Source organism: Cryptomeria japonica, chromosome 3 (genome assembly GCF_030272615.1).
Source record: "Cryptomeria japonica chromosome 3, Sugi_1.0, whole genome shotgun sequence".
Taxonomy (NCBI): domain Eukaryota; kingdom Viridiplantae; phylum Streptophyta; class Pinopsida; order Cupressales; family Cupressaceae; genus Cryptomeria; species Cryptomeria japonica.
In genome coordinates, this window is record NC_081407.1 from 379,043,614 (window position 1) to 379,064,563 (window position 20,950).

General features: G+C 35.4%; 1 protein-coding gene across 1 annotated transcript; it reads left to right on the top strand.

The window, feature by feature from the left end:
* Positions 1 to 17,093: 17,093 nt before the first annotated feature.
* LOC131061771 (G-type lectin S-receptor-like serine/threonine-protein kinase SD2-2) lies at positions 17,094 to 17,720 on the top strand. The gene has a single exon (XM_059217455.1). It carries the CDS (start codon positions 17,094 to 17,096, stop codon positions 17,718 to 17,720), a length of 627 nt encoding a protein of 208 aa, XP_059073438.1.
* The last annotated feature ends 3,230 nt before the right edge of the window (positions 17,721 to 20,950 follow it).

Below are 20,950 nucleotides of genomic sequence, written 5' to 3' on the forward strand. Positions count from 1 at the left end.
CATGGGTGTTACCAGAGAACTCCCCAAATTAGAACCATCAAGCTGAATCACAGCCAGACCGGAAGGAGAATCCACCGTGGGACTAGGAGGGGATATGAAAAACATTGTTAGCATCGCAAAGTCCAAAGCAGGGTTTGTAGGCAGTGGGGGTGATCCCCACCTACAGAGTCCACCATGAACAACAGGTGTTTAAAATTTGAAACTTGTAGAGCAGCAAAAAAATGAATAAAAACTATGCATTGTTATTATTTAGATTGTTGTCATTATTTCTTGAAATATATTTACACATATTTGTTACAATTAGATTTAGTGTTTGTGTTTGGATATTAGTTTGATGTATGACTTATGTTTCTATGTGAAATTCAGCGTGCCATCTCTTTTGTTGGGATCTTATCTATTGTGAGTTAGAATGGCAGATGATGAAAAAATTCATGTGTGAGATGATCATCACCTTGATTATTGTTTAATATATCTAGACGGAGCACATGGAGCACCTAGAATTTGTGATGGTACATGTTATCTATAGGGATTGTTCCCTTGATGTTTTTTTTTTTTTTTTTTTACCTCTGATGAAATCTATATAATGAGTGGGATAGTTTTGGAAAAGGTGTGTTGTGCACCTTGCATACTTCTAAAGTATAAATTTAATATTATTTGTGGTACATCTAGAGGATCTACAATTACATGCATCACATAAGTTAGAATTTTTTGTGGTCATTTTATGTGTTGTATGGAACATTGGGATAGATATTTAATATATTGATAAAAATTAGTAACAAAAACTAAATAAGAGGGGAATTGGTTTTGCAAGCTCATGGTTGAAGTAGTCACCGGTGAGGAGAGAGCTCAAGGAGCTCAGTACAAACTGATCAGCAAGAGTAAACACAATGGAAACACACAGACATGATGGAGGCAATGTAGAACATATAGTTTTATTGCATGAAATTTGATTACATCCAACTGGTAACAACCGGGTTACAACATACCGACACACAGGCCTGGTAGAATAGGTCACACCGGGACCTTAAATCGAAAGATCTATCTTCTAGGCATAGTCTATCTTTGATTGATTATAATTGATCTTCAATTGATTGAATTATAAAGCATGATTACAAATATATATATCAATCCAAAGGATCCAGTTGGCCCAAAAGGATCAAAACCTAAAGAACAAGACCTAACGTACAAAATGAACAAGGTCGGTCTCCACCAAGAGATTCCTTCGGAAAATCCAAAGGATGAAATGTAGAAGGTTGACCACATGCTAAGAAACATCGAGATCAATGCTCAAGGATCCACAAGCTTTGAAATGGGTTTTGGTAGATCACCAGAATAGGTCTTAGGCAACCAGAAAAAAAGGAACAATCGGTAACAATAAACTGTCATAGAAACTGGTAGCAATATCTTGCCGGAAAGTGATCCAAATGAGATGCGGTTTGAAAGTAAGAAATATGGTCAAGTCTTCAAGTAGAATCCAACTCCATAGGATCCGGTGAGCCAAAAATGGGACACATAGAAAGGAAAACTGAAACTGCAAACAGAAAACAAAACAAAAGAGAAAGTGTTTTTGGTTGATGCAAGATTGTTGTGAACCGGGGATGCTCCTGCATTAGACATCCGGGTTTAATGAAAAAATTGAGCCTCTCACTTTAATGGGGTTAACAGGAAACCAAGACAGTCTACCTCTGCCTGAGAAATACAAGATGAATCTTTGAATAGTTTGCTCTTCCACTTCAAAAGATATTATTTGTACTGACTGTTCCGGGTACTATGCCCAATCCTACTGTCTAAAATTTCTTCAATCTGATCGGTTTCCTTCTGAGGAAATTGTTTCTCAATGTCCGCAACACTGTCCTCATCAAATTTTGGTTCATGGTACTCATTAAGATTTGTAATGTTGAATATAGGTGAAATATTTAGACTATTCGGTAGCCCTACTTCATATGCATTTCCAGAAATGAATTTCCTCAAAATATTATAGGGTCCAAACTTCTTCATCTACAACTTAATATAAGTTCCAACCGGGAATCTCTCTTTTCTCAGGTATACCATCACCACATCACCAACTGTAAATTCCTTATCTCTCATCTTCTCATCTGCCTTCTCCTTATATTTGCTATTCATGTCTTCCAAATGTTGTTTAACCTGAATATGCAATGCTTCCATGTGATCTGCAAATTCTTCTTCTTCTGAACTCTTCTGGTCTTCACTGCTAATGTCTCTCAATTCTTCTATTCATCTAGGATGCACTTTGGTAACAATCTCAAAATGTGTTTTTCCGGTACTTCTATTCACTTAATTTTTATAGGAAAACTCTGCTTGTGCAAGGATCAAATCCCAACTTCCAGTTTTATCTCCCACTAAACATCTCAACAAGTTTCACAAACTCTGATTACCTACTTCGGTCTATCCATCAGTCTGTGGATGAAAAGTAGAACTGAACTTCAAATCCATCTTCATCTTCTTCCAAAGTGTTCTCCAAAATAAGCCAACAAACTTAGTATCCCTGTCTGAAACTATGCTCTTAGGTAATCCATGCAATCTCACCACTTCTTTGAAAAATAGGCCTACTACATGCAATGCATCTTATATTTTCTTACAAGGTATGAAATGAGCCATCTTTGAAAATCTATCCAATACCACAAATATAGAATCATTCCCTCTCGATGTCTTAGGCAATCCAATTACAAAATCCATGCTTATATCCTCCCAAGGTCTTATCGGTACTATCAAAGGTTTATACAATCCCACATTTTGACTACTACCTTTTGCAACTTGACAAACTCTACAACTCTGCACATATCTCTTAACATCCTTATGAATTTGGGGCCAAAATTACTATTCACTCACTAATGCAACTATTTTATCAATGCCGAAATGTCTAGCTAAACCTCCACTATGCTTCTCTTTTACCAGGTTCTCTCTCATGGAACTCTTAGGTATGCATAACTGAACTCCCTTGAATAACATCCCATCATGAGTGAAATAATCCAACAATTTGCTTCTATCAACCATAACCAGTTCTCTACATGCTTTCCAAGGTTTTGTAAAATCTGGGTCTTCATCATACAAGCTCTTCAAATCTTCAAAACCTAATACTGTCACTCTCATCTCTGTCAACAAATTCCTTCTCCTACTCAATGCATCAACAAATTTGTTAGATTTCCTACTTCTATGCTTCAACACAAAGGTGTAACTCTGCAAGAATTCTACCCATCTCATATGTCTGACTCAACTTACTTTGACTGTTCAAATATTGCAAAGCTTGATGATCTATATACAATAAAAATTCCTTAGGAAACAAGTAATGTCTCCATTTCTTCAAGGCTTGAACTATGGCATAAAATTCTTGATCATACACTAAATATCTCTTCCAGGCATCATTCAATTTCTCACTGAAATATGCTACTGCTCTCCCTTCTTGACTCAAAACTGCTCCTATTGCTGTTCCACTTGCATCACAATCCACTTGAAATACCTTATCAAAATCCGATAAAGCCAACACAGGCTGCTCAGTCACATTTTGTTTCAACAATTCAAAACTTCTCCGGTGGTCCACTTGAATTCCTTTTGATCTCCTCTCATGGTCTTAGTCATAGGGTTACAAACTGAACTGAAATTTCTGATAAACTTTCGGTAAAAACTAGCCAATCCATGAAATGATCTTACCTCTCCAATGCTTTCCAGTGTAGGCCACTCAACAATGGCTTTCACTTTCTCAGGTTCCATCTTCAAACCATCCTTAGATATCACAAATCCTAAATAAACCAACTCATCCTTCATGAAAGTGCATTTCTTGATATTGATCAACAATTTTTCTTCTCTCAACCTTTGTAAAAATTGTATTAACTGCAACAAATGCTCCTCTTTTGTTCTACTAAAAATCAGAATGTCATCCAAATACACAATAACAAACTTACCCAAGAATCTCTTCAATACCTCATTCATCAGCCTCATGAAATTACTTGGTGCATTAGTCAATCCAAAGGGCATCACCAACCATTCATATAGTCCTTCATTTGTCTTAAATGCTATCTTCCCCTCATCACCTTCTCTGATCCCAATTTGATGATATCCACTCTTCAAATCTATCTTTGTAAAGTATTTTTCTCCACTCAAACAGTCCATTATGTCATCCATCCTAGGCAAAGGAAACCGGTATTTCACTGTGATCTTGTTTATTGCTCTTGAATCAGTACACATCCTCCATTCTCCATTCTTCTTAGGTGCTAATACTATTGGTACTGCACAAGGGCTCAGACTTTCCCTGATCAAACCTTTCTCCAATAACTCCTGCACTTGTTTATTCAGTTCTTCATTTTCTGCCGGTGTCAATCGGTGTGCAACTTTGTTGGGAAAAATAGCTCCAAGAACCAAGTCCATGCAATGACTAATACTTCTAATAGGTGGCAATCCATTAGGTACGTTATTTGAAATGATGTCCTCATATTCTGTCAGCAAATCTCTTATCTCTGTCGGGTGTTCTCCTTCCGGTTTTGGTCTCTCAGTCTTCTTAGGAATTAAGGCAAAACACGCATTCTCATGTCTCATTCCATCCATGAATTTCCTTCCATCTATTAAACAAATTTTGGTAGTCGTACAAACTTCATTCTTCAAAGGTTCCTCCAAAGGTAACAAGGTTTTCTTCATCCCATTGGCCACAATAGTGTATGTATTCTTCCTCCCATCATGTATTTCTTGTCTATCAAATTGCCAAGGTCTTCCCAACAAAAAATGAAAAATATATAAGCATAATATCACACAAAACTTCATCATGATAATTCCCAATTTTAATTTTACCAAACACTGTTCACTTACTAATAGCTTATGTTCATCCTGAATCCATGCTATCTGATAAGGCTTAGGGTGTTTCAATCTCTCCAATTTCAACTTATTCACCATCTCTTCTGAAACTAGATTATCTGAACTACCACTATCAATAACAACTTTATAACACTTACTAGATACCTTACATCCGGTCTTGAACAGATTCTTCCTCTGCAAGGGTTCTTCATCTCCTCCGGTATGACACAAAGCTCTCCTCATCATCAACAGTTCTCCATCTTCTGATTTATTGTCTAATCCGGTGGGGTTTTCTTCCACCACTGCTACTCTTCTGGTAGCCTCTGTCTTCTTGCATTCAAATGCATAGTGTCCTTATCCTCCACATTTAAAGTAGGTTCCTCTAAATGCCCTCTTGTCTTGTCTTCCAAAGTTCTAATTCCGGTAACCATCCGGTTCTCTCCTCTGGTAGAAATTTCTATCATCCTTCTGGTATGAATTACCTTCCTTGCTCACTTCCTTGTCCTTGTTATGATCTGCACTGGTTCCTCTTCCTCCGGTATATCCTCTTCCTCCTTGAAATCTTCCTTTGGTAAACCTTCCACCTCTACCTCTCTGTCTTTGCTCATGTATTTTGTTCAATTTCTCTTCACCCTTTAGTGCATATTGGTAAGCCTCTTCAATAGTCTCCAATTTGATCATACTCAGTTCATCTTGTATAGACATCCACATTCCATTCAAATATCTTGCAATTTTTTCATTTTCATCATCAACATGTCCGGATCTGATGTTCAACTTGTAAAATGCTTCAGTGTACTCCTTCACACTAGATTCCTTCTGTCTCATATTTTGCAACTTCCAGAACAAATCCACTTGATAACTCGCTTGGACAAACTTTGATTTCAACTTAGCAATCATCCTATCCCACGTCTTAATCTTTTTTTTACCTCTTCTTTTCCTATCAACTTGCAAGTGCTCCCACGAAAGAGATGCATGACCTTTCAACTGGGTACAAGCATATTTCACCTTCCTCTCTTCTACAGTGTTTTCAAAATAAAAATACTTCTCCATCTCCGAGATCCAATCCATCAATTCATCTGAATCTAATTTCCCATCATATTCCAGTGGGGTAAAATGAGGTTTAGTGTTTTCCCTACTCAAAACCCTTAAAAAACTTTCTTCATCCAGATCAACTGCCGATAGGTTCACTTGTTCTACCGAGGCTTTTTCTCCTCCTTCTTCTCTCACATTGTCAATATATTAACCTCTTCTCTGGGCTGTCTCCACGACTTCTAATTGGGCTGCTATTCCTTGCAACATCTCCATCACAACAGGGTCTACATTCCCACACACTTCACCATTCCTAGTTCCTCTTCATACCATTGATTCATGCTAGTCCTCTAGCAATTGTAGGTCGGATCCGCAATCCACCACCCTACAACAAAATTCAGGACACGCAACCTCCGGAACAAAATTTTTCTCTAATACCACTTGAAGAAGTCACCAGTGAGGATGGACCTCAAGGAGATCAGTCCAAACTAGTTAGCAAGAGTAAACACAACGAAAACACACAGACATGATGGAGGCAATGCAAAACATATAGTTTTATTGCATGAAATTTGATTACATCCAATCGGGTTACAACATACCAACACACAGGCCTGGTAGAATAGGTCACACTGGGACCTTGAATCGAAAGATCTATCTTCTAGGCATAGTCTATCTCTGATTGATTCTAACTGATCTTCAATTGATTGCATTCTAAAGCATGATTACAAATATATATATCGATCCAAAGGATCCAGTTGACCCAAAAGGATCGAAATTCGAAGAACAAGACCTAACATGCAAAATGAACAAGGTCGGCCTCCGCAAAGAGATTCCTTCGGAAAATCTAAATGACGAAACGTAGAAGGTCAGCCACATGCCAAGAAACATCAAGATCAATGCTCAAGGCTCCAGAAGCTTTAAAATGGGTTCTGGTAGATCACCAGAATATGTCTCGGGCAACCAAAAATAGAGGAACAATCAGTAACAAGAAACTGTCATGGAAACCAGTAGTGATATCTTGCCAGAAAGTGATCCAAATAAGATGTGGTTTGAAAGAAAGAAAGATGATCAAGTGTTCAAGTAGAATCCAACTCCACAAGTTCCGGTGATCCAAACCGGGACACACAGTTAAGAAAATTGAAACTGCAAATAGAAAACAAAACAGAAAAGAAAATGTTTTTGGTTGATGCAAGGTTTCTGTGAGCTGGGGATGCTCCTGCATCAATGGTATTAATCATGTACTATGCAAATAAGCACATGGGTATTTGTTGGGGTTATTTAGTGGAATATCTTGTGTAGGTTGCACATGTGAGGAAATGAAACATGGATTGGGATTTTAGGGTTGCATGAAACACATTTTCTTCCTCACATGGAGTGCATGTAGAGAGCTTGATGCTTGAACCTTGGTATTCATGGATACTTTATAGATGTATTATAATCTTTGTTCATGAGATAGTACATTGAATGTAAATTCTTTTGGAGGCTAAGTTTTTTTCGAGGTAAATCTTATGCCATATTGATAGTATGTCTATCTATTCTCTTGTCATGTGGTCTTTAAAGAAGGATGAAAACAAAAGAAGGATGCATCAGATTCTAGCCTCTTAGGAGGCATGATAGTTAAAAGAGTCCAAGACACAGGGGTAGTGGAAGCTGCAAGCACAGTCCTAGAGATTGCGAAATTCAGTGTTGCGGTGGTAGAGAAAGAGGCACAAGAAAAGGCTAATCTCCAATTGAAGTTGGAGACTATTTTAAAAGCTTACAATGATGCTAAAGAAGGAATAGCCAACAGAGACAACATAATTGCTAGACTCCAGAGTCAACTGGCAGGTCAATATCATCCCGGTGAATCTTCTACACTCATGATAGCCTCCTCTCTAGCAAGACCCCCTCCTACTAGTCCCATCATTGAATATCCCCCTTCTCCTATGCCTCTAGTTCCCAATTACCTGAAAATGCCCAACATGAGTTGGAAAAATTGAAACAAGCTCAGACATTGTATGCAGACAAATATGAGGAGAAGGTGAAAGCCACCATCTTGAAGTTTGCTAACTCAGTCAAAACCTCCAATGTATACATAAATATGAAGAGGATTCTTGAGATTTTGATCAAATTGAGAGAAGAAGAAGCCACTTTGGAACCAATCCTGAATAAGTGGGTGCCTAGAGGTAAAGAGTTAGAGCTCATGTGTTCTTCCCATGCAGATGCAGAAGAGAATGACAATCTAAGGTCCACATGTGAGTTTATAAAAGAGATGAATATTCTTTTAGTGGAAGGAGCAGGTATAAAAAGAAAAGCCCAACTTTATAGGAAAGAATATTCAAATCATAAATTTGAAATGTTTCCAGGAGGTTTCATTGGTCCTATCCAGCTAAAGGATGAGAAGACTTGGTTAAAGGAGGTGGACCAAAATTTGTCCCTAAGGATCAATCAGATTATTAATACTGATGACACATCCTTATTTGTCCAAACAATTGAGGAAATTGAAAAAGTGAAATCTCATTATGGTTTCATAGAAACAGAGATTGGGCATGTATGAGTCACTTGGAAGCGGCTAGAAGATATGAAACAGAAGATTGCTAGTTTTACTTGGCCTAGTGATGATGTGTATCAGGAGTGGAAAGATAAGTATATGGGACAGAAAGAAGATGCTCAGGAGTAGTTATAGGAGGTTGCAATAGAACAACAAGCAGAGGAAGCCGCAGATGCTGAAAAGGACTTATAACCACTTCTTGAAAACGTTTGGTTGTTTGTAACAAACTTTCTTTTGAAGGGTCCAAAGCTTGTATGCATCCATACTATTATAAATGGATACCAGGACTCCTAAAAAAATGATTGCAAGTAATTGTAAGAAAATGCTGCAAAAATTTATTTGAGCTTTTTTTCTAGTCTTATGGAGAATACTCTGAGTTTTGTAATATTTTCTCAAAATTAATATCAATATACAGACTAGAAATAGTGTATATACATAAATGTGCATAACAGTCATAGGGCAACTCATGTCAAATGTGCAACTCAATACAATAAATAATCTTAGTTTGTAGCCCTATAGCATCATAATGCAGTCCTTGACCAAGTATGCATACAAGAAACATCTAGTTCTATTAAGGCACAAGCATCAAAGTCAGAGGTTATGACAACTAGTGAAAAACATCAAGAAAAAAAAGTTTAGTCTCAAGAATTAGGAGCTGTAATAAAAAAACTTACAAGGATGAGGCATATTCATAACTTTTGCAGTCCCACCTTGGATATCAACACTTGAAGCAACTCATATTGTTCGTGTAAAGACAAGACAATATGGGAGCTCATTATACCGAGCAAATCATGGTGTTGTTGTTCGTGTTGGCTTTGTTGGACCCTGAAATTAAGATTCAATATACATTATTCAATAAGATTAACTGTGCAACATAATAAAATATTGAAAAGTGTGTTACCTTGTTGAGCTTCGCTTGGTTTCGAGAATAGTTTAATATTCTCTACTTAATAGGGCCAACCACGTGAAGGTGTAAGCTCATTTGGCCCCTCCCCCCCCTAATTCTTTCTACCATTAATAAAATTTAACATTCATTCATTAATTCTTTCTACCATTAATAAAATATAGCATTCATTCATTAATATCACATAACGTTCATTAACACATAATATTGATTAACATTAATTAACATGCAACATTCATCAATATTAATTAATACATATCATCCATAATCATTAATTAGCACATAATTACATTCACTAACACATAAAAATCAGTCATTATAAAATAAGTTAGATTACAATTATTTCTTTCTTTGTTTTTTCTTTGAAGCTATGAAAAGACTAAGTGGAACATCCATGTCTTCATCATTTCCCCCCTCTGCAGATGTTCCGCCAACTGCTCATGATCTCAATGTATGCTTAGTCCTATACTGAGGACGAGGACACTAAAGCGAAGGGGGGTCATGGGTTAAATTCAAAAAAAAAAAATTTATTATTGTTACAAGTATTTCATTAATTTAGAGAATATAATTGTTGTGCTCTTTACTTGATGGGGCCACATCATTTTGTGTAGCCTCAACCTCAACATGCTGAACACCACAGTCCTCTTCACCTGAGTGGGGAACATCACGTTCTTGAGGTTGTGTACCCAGATCATGCTCCACTTGCTCACCACCGACTACATGCTCTAAAATATTAACAAGAAAGGTTACATTAATTACTACTCTAATTACAAATTAAGATGTTTAATTGTATTAATAGCTAAATAAATAAATTTGAATAGCAAATGAATACCTCCACTACTGGGATGCACATTCGGACCTTCATGTGCAAGTGGTGTTTCACAATTAGCATGCTGCATTCCAATGACATGCACATTGTTATCATTGCTTGCTTATTTAAAACAAATATAGTCACTTTATGTTGGGACTCAACATCAATTAGATTATTGGTAAAGTATTCAATTTGAAACAACTTCCATTTACCATGTTTACCTGTGTGATAGATGCACTCGAATGTTATGTATGCCCACTCAATTCTCATAGCCGATCAACCACGACTGAATAGCCTTGCTGGTAGGCAATTCTCTTGTTATCTTATGTGGGCGCTCTATTGAATTCAGAGCCCTGCATTTTTGCTTGGTAGAGTGAATTTTGCTTGCATTGTTTGATTAAAAAAAAAAGGTTTGCAATTTATTAATATTTTGAGACAATATGGGAGTTTACATGAGATACTTACAATTCGTGCAACAAGTTTCATGTAACCACCAGAGCCGAGTTTGTGTTGCCCATGATTTTCTTTCCTTGGTTGCCTTTGACGTGTCACTCAGTCTATAAAAATTTTGAAATATGTTAGATTATATAAATATAAAGAGTAATTAATTAGTACATAATTACATTCTTAATAGTATCCCGTACCTTCTTCTGGCGTCTACTGGTGTATTTCCTTTTTTCCTTTCAATTCTCTCCTTGGCATCCAAAATCAGATCCTTCCACTCCCTCTCTCGAATCATGGGGGGACGCTTGTACTTTAAGTTCCTTTCCAAATGGGTCCTGTATTGGTCCCTCACATACTTTAGATATGTGCCAGCTTTTTCAAGGAGCTTGGTTTTGTCAAAGGTGTCATTTCCAAACCACTCAACCATTTGGTTTGACAATTCATCTTTTAACCTTTTTTCTTGGTCATTCCACCTTTTAAAGCAAAAACAAACCTATTAGATTCATAAATGAACTGAAGCTACATTTATTACACTTCAAGAAATGGATCAAACGAAAAGTATTCTAGCAATGATATGAAATCAAAAGTGGATAAGGGTTAGTTCACATATGATGTACCACCTTTTATGTATGGTGGGCCCAAATATCTACAATGAAATTCCACTAAGATGTTTATAGAAAATATCATTGCCTGCAAAAAATTCATGGGATCAATATTAGTCCAAAATGAGTGATCATAAAGTTAATTACAATTAGAGTATATATAATAATAATTTTAAAGTGCCTGGAACCTTTTGTATCTTTAAGGGAAGCATTTCTTCGTCACTCACCATGAATGTGGCCTACAATGTTCTCATACTAGCAATATGAGAAGATCCAGGAAACGATGCTATGTATCTTTATGGATTTCTTTACATGACAACCATCTACAAGGTATTCAAGATGCAAAAAAATATATTATATAAGAAGTAAAACAAATCGCAAATATAATATCTATACAATGAACTAAACAAATATCACTACTTACCTCATGTATTTTCCAAGATCATATATGACTTGCTTGACATTATTGTCGAAGTCGTCTGGGAAAGATAGAGGTAGAACGTACTACAACAATTATAAAATTATCTTTTCATTTTTTTGTAACATAATGAAAAGTACACGTACGCTCAGTACTTAAATACATACTAAAAACACAAGAACATGAATTACCTTAATGAAGGTATGCCAATCATGTGTTTTCATCCCTAGCCCAAATTCACTTTTCTTTGATATGAGATTGTTTATGTTCACAGCAAATCCTGTGGGAAATCAAATTTTTTGTATGACTTCTTTTATAGCATTGCTTTGCTGGTTCGTTAATAACTAAGGAAGCTCACTTATATTAATCTAGTCTCCATGGCTATTTGATTGAATGACATTTATCATTGCATGATTGGAATCTTGAATGTCACTACATATTTTGACAATTTTTTCTTTGTCACGCCTTCCATCCAATATTTTCCATAATGTCTCTATTATATTCTTTCCAATATGCATACTATCAAACAAATGAACAATTTGTAACTACTCATAGTAGGGCAACCTACTAAATTGTCGGGGATAACTTTTTATTCCCTTAGGAAGGTGGTCATTTATGCCTTCATGACCTTTGTGATCATCAATCACATCATCAATAAATAAAACAAAATAGAAAAGATGTTTTATGACAAACCAATAGATGGAATGGCATTACCTTAACGATGAATTCTATTATATTCCAACATCCACAGGTGAGGTGTCATTCTTTGTGGCTTTGATGTATTCTCTTCTTTCCCATTGAAAAGATGTTTTTCCGTATTTTGCTACTTATGATTTTTGTGGAGGAAGTTCCTATACTCATCAAACACCTGCTTTCCTAAACTTTTTGAATGATGAGATTTCATCTTTGGACCACAAACAGGGCATGCAAATTTTCCCTTTGTTTGAAGACCTACAAGATAATGTATAATTGGATTAAATATGATAATTTTTTGAATTATAATGTTCATGCACAACTTAAACACTATAACATACCACAAAAATGTGTTAGCCCCGGGGCATCGTGTATTGTCCATAGAAGCATCGCATGGAATTGAAATTGTCTTTTTCCTATTGGTCTAGAGATGTCATACATAGTGACACCATTCCATAGCTCCAGCAACTCGTCAATAAGAGACTCGATATATACATTCATATCTTTAACTTGGTACTTACCTAATCGAATGAACAAAAACATTACATAATTATTATGACCATTTTATTGCAATATTTATAATTAAATTTAGACGACTATATTTAAATGATAAAATACCTGGAACAATCATTGCCAACATTATGTGCTCCCTCTTTATTGACATCCATGGAGGAATGTTATTGTTGATAACAAAAATAGGCCACACTGAGTAAACAGATCTCATCTCTCCAAATGGATTGACACCGTCCATTGCCAATGAAATCCTGAGATTATGAGGTTCTTCTTTAAAGTGTGGCCACTTTTCCTCTATGTCCATAAATGCTGAACCATCCACAGGAATTTGAATAATGTCATCTCGACTTCTATTGCATGCATGGTAATCCATAAATTGTGCCAAGCTAGTGCACTTGAATAATCGTTGCATACGGGGAATAATGGGAATATAGCGAAGAACCTTGCAAGGAACCCTTTTTGTTATTTGATCTATTCGATATCTACTTATATGACATTCAGCGCATTCAGTTCAAAATTCATGTTGTTTGTGATATATAATATGATCATTGGGACATGCATCTATTGCTTGATACTCCATTCCAATATCTTTCATAACGGCAGATAATTCTTGGTATGAGCGAGGTAGAATATTTGATGGTGGTAACAAAAACTCACCTATCAATCTACAACAACAAAATATAATTTGTTATAATAAAGAATATTAATGGTACAACATGATTCATAGTTTACTATGACATATATGACATGCCTTAACATATGTGACATTGTTATGTTGGATAAACCATACATAACCTTCAAGTTCACAAACAACAATACATCGGAGAGAAGAGTTGCCTGCGAGCCTTCATAAAGGGACTCAGATGCCTTCTCAAGTAGAGGGACATCATGAACAACATCAAGGTCATCTTCATCATCATGATCAGTTGCGCGAGTACTAAATGAGTCATGGATCAATGTATTTGTACCATCATCTTCAATTGTGTTTGCTGGCTCATGATCATCATCTTCCATGGGATCATTATCTTCAGCTTCGATATTCACACCTCCATGTTCGTCCACTTCAAAAACCATATTCTCAGGGTTGTGTTGATCCATACCATGTGCTCCGAGGTGCTCGACCTATATAAAATTGATATACATAAATAAACCGTGATCATGATCTCATCATCACGTGATTTATTATGTATATAAATTGTCAGAATGATATAATGAAAAACTTACCAATGGATGATAATCATGTCCACCTTTAATGTGACCATGTGGCCTACAATGTTTCTTTGTTGTTTTGATTAGAAGTCTTCTAGTCTTTAACCCCTTACAAATTTTGCACGGACAATAACATTTTCCATCACCTTTTCTTTTCAAGTTAGACCACAATCTAGCAATTGTCTCCTTATTTTGTTGTTCGTTGATATTGTCTGACATGGTCTTTCTTCACAGGCAAGAAAATATAAATTATTGTCTGACATGGTCTTTCCCTCGGGAGCTGGCAAATGTTGCTTCCATACTTTAATTCTATTTTCTCAAAGGACAATCCTAAAAATCCATGCATTGCAAACAACTTTTTACACCTTTGTTGGTTGTGGTGGCATCATAGAGAGTTTACATCAATAAATGAAGAACATGCCAATGCTTTAATGCAGCAGTAGAAGTCTGTCTCTTATTCAATATCTCTAGTGAAACCCCCATGTTCTTTTGTTGGAGTAGAATTTGTTATATTCTAGAAAGGGTCTTGTCCTTTGTTGATGGGATATTCATCTACCTCAAGAAATAACTGTTCTTATCTCCAACAAGAAGTGGAACTAAATGAAGATCTAGCACCATGAAATTAATCCTCAAAAGGATTACTATAGTTAGTTTTGGTAGATAATGATATGGGTAAAATACTAATGTGGCTTTACGAAACATTATGTACTAGCTTAGCATACTCTAACAACTTTGTGTGCGACATGCTACATCCAATTAAGTCTCCATCGATATCTCTATTGTGTTTATGGATTGGGATTCAATGTACTCTTTTTATACATAGATTTTACTTTCAACTGAGGAGGTTTGTATGTACTTACTTGTCTTTCGATTGTATCCCTATTTCAAGAATTTCTTCTATCAACAAATCATTTGTTGTAAGTTGTACAAGTGGAAGCTTGAACATGCCTTCCATGCTAGCCTTGTTGATATGTTCAACACCATCTTGTGCAACAAATCTTTAGAACTCCATTTTTTCAAATTGAAGAGTGAGTAGTAGGGACAATCTAGGACACTTACAGAGGTTTTGCAAGAGAGATAAATAGACCTAAATATTATGGCTTAATAATGATCAATAGGTAAATAGATAAGAAACTCTCAATATCAAAATGACTTTCTCAATTGTCTTTACTAGAAATGGATAGATCTGCTAATAATGGCTTTATGACTGTATGTCAACTTTAGACTCAATCTAAGAAGAGCTATAACTAATATGTGATATCTAGATTTATGATCTCTATAATATAACAATCCCATAATTATGTTTCCACGCATCTATACCACAACACAAACATCATGCTAGTGTTCAGCCATAGCAATTGATATCCTAATTATAGAATGTGAAATATGCACATAACTATGAATAAAGATTAAGAAAAACAAAGAAAGATGCTTATTGCAAACATAAATGACTAATGGACAAGAATTGAATTCATTGTATATAGTTTTGAATATCAAATTCACTTATTTGTGTGCATTTAGTAACTCATGTACTTGTGGCCAACCATTTATCTCTTTCATATATTAAACACTTATTAATAACATTAAATGGCTGAGTAATTATGTTTTAGTTGAAATTGAAAATAAAATATTTTATTTCAGGATAGCTCACACTATTCCCTATCATATTTTAGACTCTCGGTTTTGTTAGTAGTGGTTTGATGTCTTTGGAGTTGATCATTGCATTTCTTTAGTTACGTTTGCCAGCCTACTCCTAGCCTGTGCCAAAATGGAAGCTTTGGAACAGGGTATGGACATCCATCAAAGCATAAAAGATAGAGGAATTTTGTCAGATGTAGTTGCAACTGCACAAAATGGATTTGTTGAGAAGGCTTTAGAAAATTTCAAGCAAATGCAATCGGCAGGTGTAAAGCCAAATTCCACGACCATTGCTACTATCCTCCCTGCCTGTGCCAAAATGGGAGATTTGGAACAGGGTATGGACATTCATCGGAGCATAAAGGATAGAGAAATTTTATCAGATGTTGTAGTTGTAACTGCCTTGGTAGACATGTATGCAAAATGTGGAAGCATAGACAAGGCACGTGAACTATTTGATAGAATGCCATAAAGAAATGTTGTCTCATGGACTGCAACGATTGCTGGATATGCACAAAATGGATTTGTCGAAAAGGCTTTAGACACTTTCAAGCAAATGAAATTGGAAGGCATAAAGCCAAATTCTACAACCTTTGCCAGCATCCTCCCTGCTTGTGCAAAAATGGGAGCTTTGGAACAGGGTATGGACATCCATCAAAGCATAACGGATAGAGGAATTTTGTTAGGTGTTGTACTTGCAAATGCCCTGCTTGACGTGAATGCAAAATGTGGAAACATGGACAAGGCTCGTGAATTGTTTGATACGATGCCACAAAGAGATGTGATCTCATGTGAACAATCAACACGTGCATATACGGGAGGAAGGGATTGCTGATACAAAATTGAATGCTTACTCCTCAATCACAGTTCTATGGTTTTACGAGATTAAACTAGGACAATTAACCACCACATGTATATTTTTTGCAACATGAAATTAAAAACTAGGGCAATTTGAATCTACCTCCTGCGTGGGATTGCCTTCGACGTGGGTTTGATGTTCTTGGGGGTTGAAGTCGCCACGGATGCCTACGAGGGATTGCAATTCACAAATGAATTCCCCACCTCTTTTTTAATTTTGTAATGGCCATTGTCATCGGAATTACGACGAACTCAAGCAATTTTTGAATAAAAGAAAATTCTCATATCTAATGCCTTCTTCGTCGAAACCAAATGGGTAATTTCCGTCAGAATTACGACAAATGAGGGCATTTTTTCAAAAAAAAATCAAATTTGGCCACAATATACCTTCTCCGTCGAAAACCTCAATCGGAAATCTAGTCCAAATGTATTAGTGTGGGGAGACAAGGATTTGGCTCGGTGATCAAAGGATCTCTACTAGATGGTACAGTGGTTGCTGTAAAGAAAATAAAGTGTTCACGATAAGATGAAAAGCAATTCCGAGCAGAAATTAGTTCTCTTGGCAACATACAACATGTCAATTTGGTCAGACTACGAGGGTTTGTACAGAAGGATCAAGACGATTACTGGTTTATGATTACATGCCCAAGGGTTCTCTGAATTCTATACTGTTCACCGGTAGTTCCAAAAGTAAACGGAAGGTAGTCGACTGGAAGACCCGATTTGAGATCGCACTAGGCACTGCAAGAGGGTTACTTTATCTCCATGAAGAATGTCGAGATCACATCATTCACTGCGATGTTAAGCCGGAAAGCATTCTGCTGGATGGTGATTTGTCACCTAATTTGGTCGATTTTTGGCTAGCAAAGCTTGTGGGTAGAGATTTTAGTCATGTGCCGACCACTACAAGGGGAACGAGAGGATACTTGGCTCCAGAGTGGATCTCCGGTCTTCCCATCACTCCCAAGGTTGACGTCTACAGTTTTGGTACGACACTCTTGGAAATCATTTCGGGGCGAAGAAATCTGGACTTAAAAGTGCAAGATTCAAGTTTGTTTTACTTTCCCCCATGGCTTGCAACTCAAATTCAGCAGGGGAACACAATGAACATTGTGGAGGAGGGTGTTGCAGAGGAGGCAAACATGGAAGAGGTGAGAAGTTTATGTGTTGTAGCCTTGTTATGCATTCAAGAGGACGAGGAAGTGAGGCCTAGCATGATGCAAGTGGTGCAGATGCTAGAAGGGAAGATGGAGCCTCAAACTCCGTAGGTTATGGACAGGCCAGTGGACCAAAGCGACACAAGCAGCATCACCTATAGCCATGTTACCAGTTAGAATATTGTAAGCGGTTGGTTAGTGCATTGTAAAATGTAGAGGAAGGTTATTTAAGCTCAAATTTTAGTTAAGATAGCTATACCTCGTATACCTATTTCAATATAAAAAAGCTAGTGAACATTAGGGCATATTAAGTGTGCGTTCAGCTCACTGTTTGGACCTTTGCGTTAAATTTGTATTTCATGTGGAAGAAGTGATGGTAACTTAGGGATAGATAACTAATTTTGTTCCTCTCATCAATGGATGTAGGTATTGCTCTTTATTGTAAGTTTTGGATGTCCTAATGATAAGGTTAAATGTTTAAAGTGATTTTTCAATCTATATATTTTTTTAAACTCTTTCATTAGTGGTTGATTTGATAGGAGGATTGAGAATTTTGGAGGTTCTTATTTCATGTAAAATAATCATGTAGTTATTTCAGCTGTTTAAAAATGTTACCACTTTAAAGTTTTTTTAGATTATAGTCCATTTTGTATGTACTAGATAAGGTTTATCATAACCGAACTTAGCATCTATTTAGAGTTTTGTCTTCAACATTTTATCATTTACGAAAGTCAAAATTAAATCGAATGAATATTATTTTTTATATGTTATAAGTTATTTTATTTGTATATAACTTAAATTTATAAAAAAAATCATATTTTACTTTTATTAATAGATTTTCTTTATTTTAAGTGGATACGTGACTTACTTCCAAGATAGATGTGGAATGAATGAATTGTATGATCTATGCTCATTTTCTTCCATATTTCTATTAACATTTTACACTTTCAATATTATTGCAATGTCCCTTGCTTTGATTGAAAGTTTCTATTGTTATTCAAAAAATGAATTACAAGAAATTTTTAAATCACACATGCATGAAAAACATGCATAAACAAGTCACGTTTAACATTCCACTCTTTTAATTTTGCCACAACTTTGAGTTTCTATTACATACTCCCTTCTAGAAGACAGAGACTATTAATGATCATACACGTTATATTTTTGGTATTCGTAAATGTCTATATGAAACAATCTCCTTTCTTGAGATTCTTGTGAACAAGATTATTGTTTAAGGGAACCTTTTCAACTTATGTCATTTTGTAGAAGGTTCTTTAACCTATGATATTTTTCGATTTAGCACATTTGTTGACGCTAGAATCCATTTATCAGTCAACCATACTACTTTATCTTCACTCAAATTAATCTTAATTCTCAAATCAAGATTGCTTGGGTGACCTGGACCTAGTTAAAGACTACTTATTCAAATATTTTTTGTTCACATCTTGCTCCATGGAAGTCACCTTCAGAGAGTCGCGTATAATAAGAATCGAGTCTGCTTATAGACAAATTGCCTTGCTGAGATGTACTAGCAAAGACAAAATAAGTGCAAATCGTAGGTTAAATCGCTTGCATGGGATTTAGCAAATCGATGGTATACTTCTCTTTATGCTCACAATCTTATGTATCGCCCTCCACAATGAATGAAAATAACATGCAAAAGAAATTTTGTATCCTATATGAGGATTTTCCCCTGCAATAAAGAAGTCATTGCCTTTCACATTCTTCTGGATGAAGATGTTTGACCTCTACACAGTTGATTTGCCTTTTCAATGAATAAAAAACCTCACACATGTTTTTTTGGCAGTCTTTTACACATCATAGTGCAAGAGGCATCCTCAATCTCAAAGACTTAGTTTCAACATATTTATTGGTGGAAGAACTCAAGCGAGTTGCAAATTTGACACAAGGACTTCGATTAAGAAATATAACTCTCCCAACAAAATTTTGATTCCTCTTGGATGCCTCATTAAAGAAATGATAGCAAGCATCATGGGACAATGGGGTTTGAATTGAAAATGACACCATTCCTAGCATTTACGACTCCCACAAAAAGATAAATGGAATTGCACAAATATATTATTAAATTTAAATATAATATTGCTAAAATTGATCAAAAATCATTAAACAATAGAAATACAAATACATTAATGTCAAGTGCACAAATTTCCACACTAAGCTTATTTTACTCATATCTCAAGTGCAGAACTTTGATGGATTCTTGCAAAGTGTTGGACCACATGAAATAACGACAGTGTCTCATGGAATATGACTATCATTGTGTTTAGAAGGTATGTGTTTTTCTCTCAAGGTAATCACACAAACACATATAGAACAATGACAGATAAACACACTTTGTAGACATAGATGATTGAGATAAATTTAATTGTCTTGCATCATTAAAAATATCTATTAATTATAGATCATAAATACACTAGATATAATAAATAAATTGAAATCATCATATAACTTTATTTATAAACAAACATTCCTCACTAATAATACTAAAGAATAAAATTAATTACATGATCGATCCATCTTGCCTATAAAATATCATGTTGAATTCAAGGTTGAAAAATGATAATATTAATTTTTTTCAATATGTCTTTCATTGTGGATTAAAACCATTTCACAACCCTATTTGTGATAAACAGAACATTTCAAATTACTGATGTTATGATCAACTAAATTCCCTAATAGGAAGTGATGTTGATGGATGAGGTAACTCTTATTTGCAATTGACTATACTTAGAACTTGAAGAATGTATTGCCAAAAATATAAGAATAAACTTGTATTTGTATTCAATATTGTACTTCATTAGTGTAGAGTACAAGGTAAAGTATGTGTTGTACAACCTTCATTGTAGGTAGATAAAATGAATTACTTTGGTCAAACATATAAACACAATTTGAATCATGTTTCACCATTCAATGAAGGAATTCATCTACAAATAAAATTTCACAAGATATAATTTATTTAAGATTTATCTTTTTAGATGTTTTTTTTAATGAGTTTCATAGTAAATGTACTCTACTTTGTGTGGTGTGCTTCATGACATGATCTTCTCATTTTTTTAGTGATAAATTGTGTTCTTTATAGCGTATTGGTGGAATGTGGTAGTATTGGCATGGCTATTTAACCATTGAAGAGCTTCGATCAATAAAAAATAATTATATTTATGCAAGATATGCATGATTTTCATGGATTAGAAACTATTGATATCCGTGAGGGAGGATTACTTTCTTTTAATAACATGTTTGTCTTTCATGTCACCACTATCTTTAATCTACAATAGTACAACCTCTAACTCTATTGTATTATTATAATATTATTATTTATC

Excerpts from the sequence above, each read along its gene's own strand:
- LOC131061771 (XM_059217455.1), top strand. The coding sequence starts at position 17,094 with ATGCCCAAGGGTTCTCTGAATTCTATACTGTTCACCGGTAGTTCCAAA.